Source organism: Lepus europaeus, chromosome 2, assembly GCF_033115175.1.
Source record: "Lepus europaeus isolate LE1 chromosome 2, mLepTim1.pri, whole genome shotgun sequence".
NCBI classification, from domain to species: domain Eukaryota; kingdom Metazoa; phylum Chordata; class Mammalia; order Lagomorpha; family Leporidae; genus Lepus; species Lepus europaeus.
In genome coordinates this window covers 150,514,259-150,526,272 of record NC_084828.1, presented here as the reverse complement: position 1 = coordinate 150,526,272, position 12,014 = coordinate 150,514,259, and the positions used below count along the sequence as shown (strand labels likewise).

Sequence of the window (12,014 nt, the reverse complement as noted above, 5' to 3'; positions counted from 1 at the left end):
TGTCTGCCCTGTGCGTGGGAATGAAGCATGGCAACACCCCACGTCATATATTTGCCATCCACGGCTGGCAGTTTTGAGTTTGTCCTCCTACTTAGAAGAGTGACTTGAGTTATCTGTTGCAGGGCATGAAAATTATGGCAGAAAAGAAGAATCAAGTCTTACTTTTGAACCTGGAGATGTCTCTCTGCAAGAATATTACATGGATGTGGCATTCCTCATAGATGCCTCCCAAAGAGTAGGGAATGATGAATTTAAGGAAGTGAAAGCTTTTATAGCCTCAGTGCTTGATTACTTTCACATCACCCCCTACCCGCTGACCGCCACCTTAGGAGACAGAGTGGCTGTGCTCAGCTACTCTCCCCCAGGCTACATGCCCAACACGGAAGAATGCCCTGCCTACCTGGAATTCGATTTGGTTACCTACAATAGTAGAGACCAAATGAAACGCCATCTCCAAGAATCTCTACAACAGCTCAATGGAGACGTTTTTACTGGCCATGCCCTGCAGTGGACCATCGACAATGTCTTTGTAGGAACCCCCAACCTGAGGAAAAACAAAGTTATCTTCGTAATATCTGCCGGTGAAACCAATCCTGTAGACAAGGAAGTCTTAAGAAATGTGTCTCTGAGAGCCAAGTGTCAAGGCTACACCGTATTTGTGTTTTCCTTTGGTCCTACACACAATGATGAGGAGTTAGAGGAATTAGCCAGCCACCCCCTGGATCATCACCTCGTCCAGCTTGGCCGGACCCACAAGCCAGATTTCAGCTATGTTATCAAGTTTGTCAGGCCTTTTGTCCATTCCATCCGACGTAAGTCGTTCAAGCTTTACTATTGCTTTTGCAACAGACTTGGTGAAGCACTGTGCAATTCAGTTAAGAGCGATGCAGCGTGAGTGTGTAGGATACAATCCCAGGTCTTTTTGACCTTGAGCCGAGCTGCTGCACTGTCAAGGTTTTTGCCAAGAAATCCTCCAAATGGTGAAACCCGTCCTGTAACCTTAATCTCTGAGTGTTGATCATGTGCCAGGTTCTTCCAGTGGGTTGTATCATTTATTTATCTGGCAGCCCTCAAAGCCACGTGTTTGTAGCTACATTTTACAAGTGAAGAAACAGAGGTTTTGAGCTATTAAGAGAATTGCTCACAAGGTCACAATTAATAAATGGTAAATTCTAGACTCAACCCCACACATCCTGACCCCAGAGCTGTGCTCTTGTCCATTAAACTGCACTTTGATTTCCAAACCTTTAGCAAGTTGATAGTTAGCATCCCACCACCACTGTCCTCCACCTGCTCCAAGGATTTTGATTTTGCCTCGTCGTTATAAATGAGCTTGGTTCTGCTTCAGTTCTTGTGAGTCATTGGCACAAGTCTCTTCCAGAGCCTCTGCCCTGGACAGGTGGCTCAGACACACCCACACAGGGATTATTAAGGATGTCTTTGCCTATAGGGGTTTGAGAGTGGCTTCTCCAGCCTCTGACCCTGTGTTGTGATTTTAGCACTTCATGTAGCATCAGATAAGTCCTGGCCGTACTGGGAGTTTGGAGTGGAACAAAGGCTACATGGAATGGCTGTTGTAGCCACTGTTAAAGGGATGTGGCTCTCTGGCACTTACACAGCCCAGAGTTCATGTATGCCTTAACAATGTTGGAAGATTGAAGTTACATTTAGTAGCAGGCACAAAACAGTGCCTTCTCTTAACCCCAAGACAAATAGGGCAAATGATTTCAATAGTAATGGAGTCTTCTAGAAAAACCGTCCTTTTATAGTGAAAGAAGCAAATGATAGGAATTAGGATATGTCCCTGAATTATAGCAAAAACCTGTAAAATGCAGAGTGGGAACTTTTTACCCAATTGCCATTGTATGAGGAGGTCTTGAAAAAGTTCATGGAAAATGTGCATTCTGGAAAAAAAAGTGCATGGGTTTCAAAATTTGGTGTTTCAAAATAAACTTGCTTTTGGAAATTGTTTTTTATTATTTGAGAAGTATAGAGAGAGCCCACATCTGCTGTTTCATATCCAAAATGCCCTCATTTATCAGGCTCCTTGGAAGAAGCCAGGAACTAAGAATTCAATCTAAGTCTCTCTTACATTGGGTGACAAGGACCTGGCCACTGAGCCATCTCCTGCTGCCTTCCAGGATCTGCATTAACATCAAGCTGAAGTCTGGAGCTGGACCCAGGCATCAAACCCAAGCACTCCAATATTAGACCTGGGCATCTTAACCAGCATCTTGACCACTACACTAAACATCCACCCCAAACTGTCTTGTAATTCCATTTTTCCATAGGGTTTTAAAAAAATACCCTAATATCCCATTGACTTTACCCACAACAATGTATTTTTGCTGAACCCCTTGGAAAATTAATTTGTTCTTGAAAACACTGCCAACCACAGAAACAATGAATTGGCTTTGGATAACAGTGCTAAGGTGGGGGTGTGAAATGTAGACCAACCAGCCCATTCTCTCTCCAGGTGCCATCAACAGCTACCCCATGGATGATTTGAGAGCCAAGTGTGCAAATGTCACCTCCCCTGGTCCTGAAGGCGTTGACACAGAAGACACCATATTGTGAGTTGAGAAACTCAAGTTTGAGTAATGTTACAACTGGAAAAAGTCTTCAAGAACATAATTTGAAATGAGATAGTTCAGTTTTCAAGATGCACATTTTCGGTCTACATGTGTGTAGGGGGTATGTGTGTACTACTGGTGTGTGTGTCAGCACAGATTTGGAGTTCATTGCAGCTGGAACATGACTATACTAGAAATAATCCTGCTTCCACTTCTCCGCCTTCACACAAAAGCCTCTCGTTAGCTCCTCATTATTAACTGCACAAGGAGCCTCAAAAAAGTTCACAGAAAGTAGGATTAAAAGATAACTTTATTTTGGTGCAATTTTTAAAAAGTTTTTACCTAATGTTTTCATAATACACATTTTCTGTGAACCTTTTGAAGACCCCTCCTGTAGCAGGGCTGTCATATCCAATACTGACAAAAGAGAAAACTTGTGACTTCAAGGGCTAGATGTAACAATTTTACTTTTTGCATAAAAAATTCATTTATTATTCACAACCCGGCTCAGTGCAGGTTGAAGGGAGGGGAGCAGGAGGCTCCTTATTGTCATTTAGGCACTGTGGATTTGTCTGCAGTTTAGGTCTCCTAAATGGTTCTCCCAAACTCATTCCCTCCTCTGGCCTCTCTGCAGCCTGTGGGCACAGAAGTGAGGGCAGTTGTGGGGGTTCAAGCAAGACAAGGACAGACATCCGTGAACGAGCCTCCATCATTGTCTCATTTGAGATGTAACATTTCTAGTGCAGAAGAAACACAGGAGAAAGAGAACATTTGCCAGTCAGAAAACAAAATGCATATGAATATTGGAAGAAAAGGTTATTTCAGGGCTGATTTTGTAGACTACACCCCTAAGTACTCAATAAAAATTCAAAGTTGAAAATAATAACTGGTTTGGAATCCCACACCACTGCCCCTGAGTGGAGGGTCATCCACAAACTGAATTTGGCCCATCCTAATCCCACACATCAAGTGGGATCCTGTGATATCAGCAGGCTGTATTTACATTTAGTCTTGCATGGGACTTGGTCAACTAATTCTCCATCTCTTTTCTCCATCACCTCAGCCTCATCCCTGAGGTGTATGAAATCGAGAGAGAAGACGGTGGGCTGTTTGGTGAACCTGGTTCCCGGGAGCAGCGTCTCTTCGCATTAGGAAATAACCAGAGTAACGATTCCGAGACCACGACCGGTCTGATCCAGAAGCTGTACATGCTCTTTGCAACCGGGGAGGTGATGATGAAAGACAAGGATGAGGCACATTCAGAAGAAACTGCAGTCCCAGTGAACGATAAACGACAAGACATAAAAGGTAACGTTAGGTGCATCGCAGGTGAACACCCTGAAGTGCCTTTGCTTGGGTTCTTCCCTGATGAGAGGAGAGCCCTAGGGATTGACTGGCACAGGTGCAGCTACAGCCAACAAGACAGGCATAGCAGAAGGGCTTACCATCCAGGACCCCAGGGCAGTCCCCCAACACAAGGAGGCAAGGGAGATGAAGCTCCAGACAGGCACAAAGGGGGTCACTTGTGTTGACGTAACTAAGCCGGAAGTAGAAATAAATACATGCTTGGTGTGGAGTCAGGGCGCTGAGGAGGGAGAGGGCCAAGAACAAGGACAGCAGGGCCCCAGCAGCAGAAGTGCACCCTGCGTGTAGTTGGGTGGGCTGGCTGAGCCAGGAGCACGGCGTTTGGACTCTGCTCCCCTTGGGCTGCCTGGACGTTTCTGGTTTGAAGATGGGGTGCCCGGCTGAACTCCAGCCCTGGCATGCCCTGGAGGAACAGGCGCCTGTGGTCCCACAGGCTGCGTGGAGGCAAGGGCAACTTCTTACACTGAGTGTGGAGGTGGTCCTGGACCTACAGCCCAGAGGAAATAGGAGATGGGAAACAGGATGTTACCATCAGCCCTAAAAAAGCAATGCATAGCCCTTTCTGTGTCCCAGAATCATGTGGGGAATTATTTTCAAATCAGTAGTCCTGGGTATATGTGCATTTCCAGTGGCCCAGCAATTTTACTCCACCACAAGTCATATACCAGAAGGTTGGAAACAACAGCACTATTTATAGGGGTCTCAAAGTGAGAACAAGAATGCCATAAAGCACAACTGAGAAATAAATGCTATGAAATACTTTATGGTAGGCATGTATACTTCAAAACAGCACAGCTATGGATACTAAAATAAATATTAACATAGAGCAAATTAAAGATATATGTAATTTAAAATCTGGACGTAATTATAGAATTAGCAAGATATATAGATAGAAAACCAAGTCGACAATATGATGGAAAGCAAGAGAAGTGAAGAGAGTAGACATATTGACAATGGAGAAGGGTGACAAGGTGTAAGAAAATGAAGACTGGACATTAGTATGCCGCAAGTTCTGGTCCCAGGCCAGATGGAATAAGCCCTCCCCACCTCGGACTCCCATTGATTGCAACAGAAAATCCTGGGAGGAACACAAAACACAACTACATGGGATTCGGAAAAAACAGGTAACACATTGTGAGGGGGTTGAGTTCCCCGTTTTCTTCAGGGGCTCCTTGCTTAGCTCTGTCTCTGTGCTAGCAGTGCAGCGGTGGCCAGAACTCAACAGAAATCCCATCTCTGTAGCCAGAAGAACTAGGAAGATGGACCCCGTGTTTGGGGACAATGGAAGACATCTCCATGTTTTCCTCCAAAGGTGGGCAGCAGTTGGGAGCCGAGTGGAAGGCTAGACAGCTAACAGGAAAGAGGAAGCTTGTCTCCTGGCTACAGGCACTGGGAAGAGAGGCCCTGTGTGAGGAACCCCAGAGAAAAGAGAGCTGGAGGAGGGGCTCCTCTAATTGTAATTAGGAGAGCTGCAGAAGCCCTGGGCTCTCCCCTAACTGTCCATGGATAGGGAAGATCCTAAACAGGATGGCAGATGCTTGGCAAACTCCATTGGAACTGGAACTGCTGCCTACAGGAGACAGCACTCACAGGAGAGAAGTCTGGGTGGATTGTCTCCTAACACAAATAAGCAGCTTTAGCTTTCATAACAGGACTTGGAGTCCGTACAGCATGCTATCCAAAGTGTCCAGGATACAGTCCAAAATGTTGCAGCTTACAGAGAACCAGAAGATGTGAACAATCCTCAGAGGAAAAAAACAGTGGAATGGACCATGCCAACCTCGAGCTAACTCAGATGTAATATCAGTCAGACATGACAGCAGCTCCCCTAACTGTGCTCCATGAGGTAAAGGCAAACACCTTGAAATGAGCGGAAAGCTAGACATTCTTGGCAGAGAATGAGACAAAAAATAAAGAAAGAAATATAGAACCAAGGGAGATTTTAGGAGCAAAAAAGAAAAAAAATCACAGTATCCAAAGAAAACCATATTCCTAATATAAAGCATCATTTTAAATTTTAGTTTTAAAATTTCACTAAATGAACTCCATGGCAGAGTGAAGATAACAGAGGGACAGGGTCCGCGAACTTAAGATTAATTATACAAACGGAAGAGAGAAGAGAGACTGAGGAACAAATCAACAGAGCCCCCGAGACTTGTGGAACAATACCAAAAAGCCTAACATTCATTTCATCGGAATTCTATGAGGAAAGTAGAAAGACATTTATGCAGGGAAAAATATTTGAAGAAATAATGATCCAAAACTTCCCAAAATTGGTAAAAAAAAAATACATGAATTTACAGTTTTAACAGCTCAAAAAAGATCCTACGGAAACTCATAGTAATCAGATTATTGAAAACAAAGGAAAAATCTTGAAGCAAATGGAGAAAAACTATGTTTCAATAGGAAGGTACAACCATACAAATGGTCATGGATTTCTCATCAGAAGCCATGGAGCTCAGAAGACAATGGAAAGATTTTTTTTTTTTTCTTTAAAGTGCTGAAGGAAAAGAACTATGAACACAGAATTTTATATTCAGTACAAACATCCTTCCAGAATGAAGGCCAAAAAATGACTTCTCAGATGAAGGAAAATGGAGAGAACTTGTGACCAGCACAGCTGGGAGAAATATGATGTGAGAGCCAGGGGGTGGGGGTGGACTGAGGGAGACAAACCGGGCAGCTGACACTGAGATGGGACAGGAGCAGGAGCCAAGCGAGGGACTGGAGAGGAGGCTGGCTGAGCCAGAGACTGGGGGCGCTGACCCAGCTCACCCAGGGACACAGCCAGCCCGTCTCCAGGGTGATTCCATGCACACGATCTCCCTGGATTTCCCCCAAAGTCCTGTGTGGGAGACAGGAATCAACGTCTCTTCCATGCAAGTGGAGAAACTGAGGCTCGTGGAGCTGTAGTACCAGCCTTGCTGGGCTTGAGTCTCATTCAGGGGACCTGCCCGGCAGCTTGAGGGAAGAGTCGAGGGAAGACCAGGGACAGAGAGGGTGCGTGTAAGAGGCTAGGACCTCAGCTGTTTGGGCTGTCATAGAAAATACAGGGACGGGGTGGTTAAGCCGTCACAGTGGCGGGAGCAGGAAATCTGAGATGAAGGTACGATGTGCAGGCTTCCTGATGAGGGGTCTTTTCCCAGTCCACATGCAGCTGCCTCCTGTGTCCCCTTGTGGTGGAGAGAGGGCCGTGGGATCTCTTCTGCCTCTTAGAAGCTCCCCACTTCTATCAGATCAGCACCCTACCCTCAGGCTCAACATAAGAACTTGGGGGTAGGGGCATCAATTCAGTCCCCGGGTACAATTAACAAGGTAATTGCAGGAAAGGACTCTGTAAATCAGTGGTTCCCATTCTGGTCTATGCTGTAGAGTCACCTGGATGTTTTTGAAGTTCAAAGTCTATCCCACACTCCACATCAGTTCTGTTCTCTGGGGATGAGACACAGGCACCAGTAGTTTTTGAAGCTCCTCGGGTGATCGGAATGTACATTAAACTGATTTATCCAATCCTATTAGAGATTTCCAGATGATTTGGTACTGAAAATAAAGTTGGTGGAATCAAAAGAACTTCTATCCAGTGAGCATTACAATACTTTTCTTGTTTATTATTATTTTCATGATTTCTTTCCTCCAAGAGATTTTCTGCATTTTTCTATGGTAATTATGTGTCATACCTTTAAAATTAAATCATATCCTTAGTCCTCTTGCTAGAGATTTCCAGCCAACAGCTTGCTTTGGCGATGTTAGGCCAGGCTTGTTCCACAGAGCTGCTACGGAACGCTTCAGAAAATGTTTGATTTTTTTTCTTGGCATCATGGGAGCTTAGAATTTGAAAATTAGAATGACTTTGGAAGTCACTGAGTTGTTGTGTGTGTTTTTACAGACAAGGAGGCAGAAGCTGTAGACATCTGAAACTGAATTATCTAAGAATATTCACAGCACCCAGGGCAATATTGCTTGCCACAGTAATTTATTCTCTATAATTATGTTTGCAGAAGCTCACCATTCATGAAGCCATGAAAAGGAGGTCGTAAAACCTGACTCTGGGTTGTTGAAAGATTAGTCACAATACATGTAAATCTCAAGTACACCCTGTGCTTCCGGTATAAACAGCTAGGGTTATCTCTATGTGAATCAACCAGGTCAGGCAGTTAGAGGATATTTGACAATGAAAAATCAAAATCCATTGAGATTTATCAGCCTTTATGTTGGTTTGCTCACCTCATTTTCTTTTCACCTGCCCACTTAGAATTTTCATGTTATACATGTATTTAATAGATAGTTTTCTGTTTTCTCTTTAAAAGGTACATTTGCAAGATTTTAAGGTAGATTTTTTAAAGCATAGCTTACATCTCTTTTCCCTTTTTGCCAACTCTGGGCTTGGGTCTTTATTTTTCCAACATCAAGCGCAGTGTTTAACAAAGTGTGATTCCTGGACCAGTAACAACACCATATGAGAAGCCATTAGAAATTCAGACCTTCAGCATGAGAACCCCTGCAACTGGAGATCCAGACAATTCTGACTAGAGTTTGAAAACATTACCTAGTGTTAACAGGTATTTAGCCTAAGTCAGCTTTCTTTAATGAAAGTCCTTTCACTGGATATAAATAAATATGTGAGGGAAAATCATTTTCCTAGCAATCATTGGTAAGTGGTGCGAGGACTTTTCATCATGTTTAATGGACCAAGTCACAGTGAGTCTGGAAGAGCCACTGTAGGCAAAGCAGTCTGACCACAGGCTCATACCAGGGGACTTCATATAGGCCTAGTGTTTTGGGAAACAGCAGCTTAAAGAGCAAATCCTGGGCCATACACGGGTTTGAGTCTATTTCTGCAGTTATGGTCATGCGATCTTGGGTGTGCCATTCTACCTTCCCTCATCCATAAAAGGGGGAAAACAATAGAACCCACATCATAGGCTAATTAATGTGAGCTGTAGATGGACAAGGAGTGCTTCAAACAGCACACGTAGCAAAGAGGAAAAGCTTACAAATGTTAGGTACTCTTTCAAGTTATGGTCATAATGATGCTGGTGATGACAGACAGTATTAGAGTCCATGGCCAAGGCAGAAAGGACCCTAGGGTGGGAATGAGGAGACCCAGGTGCTGGATTTCCGTCTGTCGCTAACTGGCTTTCTGATTTCAGAGTGCAAGTTTGCTCTTGTCCTCAACCTTCCTATTGGCATAATAAGGGGCCTGGGCACAGTCAGTGTTTCCATACTAGAGTATAGGTACTACGGCACATGCTGGGCACACAGACCTTCCAGTGCACAGATTTCTCTTTCTTAAAGATAGATTTATTAACTTATTTATTTGAAAGCTAGAGTTATATAGAGAGAAGAGGAAACAGAAAGCAAGATTTTCCATCCTCTGGTTCAGTGCCCAGATGGCCACAATGGCCCAGGCTGTCAGGCCAAATCCAGGAGCTCTATCTGGGTCTCCCACATGGGCAGCAGGGGCCCAAGCACTTGGGGCATCTTTAGCTGCTTTTCCACCTGCATTAACAGGGAGCTGGATCTGAAGTGGAGCATCTGGGACTCAAATCCATATGGGATGCTGGCATTGCAGGCAGTGGCTTAACCTGCTGTACCACAATACCAGTCTCCCAATTCATGGATTTCTAAAACCTGGTCCTAAAGGGCTGTCTCTACCCAAGGATGCATTTGTGTCTACAAAATCAAGGGGACTTCCTTTCCTGCATCTCCTTTTGCAAATGCAGATAACTGTGCTGTCATTCTGAATTGAATTAAGGTGCTTTGCCCCAGGCTCAAAACCCTGCCAGAGAGGCATGGGTGTTTGAGTGGGGCTTGCCATTTTAAAATATTGGATTTATAGCCTCCTTCAGTCAAAATACCACCAGCCCAGGAAAAGCTCCAGTCTTTTCCATCCTCTACATATAGCCATTTGGTAAGGCTAGAAATGCATTTTCAGGTGCATTTGTCAGAAATAACAAAATGTTATTTTGTTGTATTTCTAATGACTGGGTAACAGCTTCTCTTTCAAAGGGTAAAATCCTTTGAAAGATTCCTGGGTGATTTTTAACATACAACGCAGAATCCAAAAAATTATTTGACATGGCTATGATAAAATTCTTTCAAAACCCATCTATCTATGCAGATACTATTTATCAGTGCTGAAATCTTTATCAGTAAAAATGAATAGAATTGCTACTAAACTTTATCACACCTAACAATAAATAGTAATTAGTAAAAATAATTCTGAGATGCTATCTATCTCACTAATACGTGCATTTCCAATACAGATATTAATTTTTTGACTTTATGGGATTACCAAAATTTAAATATGTATATTGTTTTGATATATTATAATAATAATTTATCTGGAACAATTTTAACATGTGGAAGTTTATAATCCTAGGCAATAAAAGACATACATTTAAATAGGCACATTTATTCTGCAGAGAATTATGGCCAGGCAAACAATACAAGCATTTAAAGCACATAAGTATATTACAGTAAGAATGAACCTTTTTTGAGGAAATGGAAATTTAAATGTAAGGTGGGAAACAAACACTATAAAATATCTCCCTTTTGCACTCGAGAATGCCTATGTTTATTAGAAATCTTCAAAAGGTTCATGGAACTGCATAGCACCAAAAAATCATGCGTGGATTTCCAAAGTTTGATTAACTTTGATTCTGAAATTCCACTGGGTAAGTTAAAACTGTGGAAGTTTTCTTTTTAAATGTGAATTTTTAAAATTTTAATTTTAAGTTAAAACTGTGAAAGTTTTTTTTAAAACGTGAATTTTAAATGAGTAATTACATCACAAATTAAATCTTTTTCTACTACTTAATCTCATCAATCTCATCTTGAAAAAAGAATGTAGATGTTAACTTTAGAATGAGTTTTACCACTGAGGGGGAGTAGGCAGCAAAAGTGAAGACAACTTGGCCAGAGCTTCCCTAAGATTCTGCCTCGGTCAGCTTCCCCCCAAAGCCGGCCTCCAGCTGAGAATTTGTGTGCGGGTGATTTATGGAGCAAGTGCCCACACACAAGAACCCTAAGGGAATGAAGGAAGCAAGAAAGAGGAGTAGAAGCCAAACAGGGCTGTCATCTCCGGCCAAGCCCCATAGAGGGCAGCTTCAGCCTGAGCCTTCCAGGGAACCCTGGTGTTGAGGAAGCTGGTTTTTCCCTCCTAGATCACTCACTGGAGGAGCTGCATGGAGGGAGTGCCCCAATAGCTCCACAGCGTCCCTCCAAAGGTGCTGCTGTGGGGAGCTCACTTGGCGTGTGGGCAGGGTGCAGACAGGGGACACAGAGTAGAAAGAGGAATATTGCCCTAGCAAGCCTAGCAAGTATTGCTAAAAAAAAAAAATCAGATTTTGAGCAAATGCTGACATTGTCCTCTGTACCTGCTTTCAAGAACCTGTCAAGTAGTATCGACTATTACATTTGCTAAGTGGGAAATTTTAGGCCACAGCTGTAGGTTGATACCAATGTATTCCAGGAAGATGTACATCTATAATTTGCTGATCTGTCACTCATTTACATCTCTTGTCACAGCACTTTGAATGGGATTTCATTTTGGCTATGAAGGATGACAACGACTACGTGTGTTTGTTTCCCATGTGCTATATAAAGGAGAATGCAATGCTATTTACTAATACAATGGTATTTACATTTTGCAGATGGTGAGGACATAAGATGATCATGGCAGAAAAGAAGCCAGTGCCTCCACTGCCATGTTCCAGTGTATTCCATGTGGTTCCAATCAGGAAGTGTGAAGCATCCCTTAGAGGTGGAACAGTGAGTGGCAGGAAGGCTTAATGAAAACAATTTGCTGATAACATGCTAAATGTGTTCTCTGGGTCAAATCTGAGGGAGAGGCACTTCCGAGTGAAGACATCAATGGGCACACTGGGGAAACCAGGAACGATTTCATTTCGCCTGAGAATTAGGAAAACGGACCTTGAATAATTAATGGGATCTTTTCTTCGACAGCTTTGCATGATTCAGGCACTAATTTTGGTTCTGTATCCATGTCATCAGGACATCTCCATCTCCAATTGGACTCTTGAGTTAAAAGCATTTGGGTTACAATTTCAGAGG

At 43.2% G+C, this 12,014-nt stretch overlaps 1 protein-coding gene across 1 annotated transcript in view; it reads left to right on the top strand.

The window, feature by feature from the left end:
- The window catches only part of COL6A5 (collagen type VI alpha 5 chain), a 106,810-nt gene extending 95,115 nt beyond the window's left edge, over window positions 1-11,695 (top strand). The window contains exons 37-40 of the mRNA XM_062179081.1: window positions 123-812; window positions 2,477-2,573; window positions 3,637-3,881; window positions 11,594-11,695. Of these exons, the coding sequence (XP_062035065.1) occupies window positions 123-812; window positions 2,477-2,573; window positions 3,637-3,881; window positions 11,594-11,613 (1,052 nt within the window). The 3' untranslated portion in view covers window positions 11,614-11,695. The remainder of the gene's footprint in view (window positions 1-122; window positions 813-2,476; window positions 2,574-3,636; window positions 3,882-11,593) is intronic.
- Window positions 11,696-12,014: the final 319 nt, after the last annotated feature.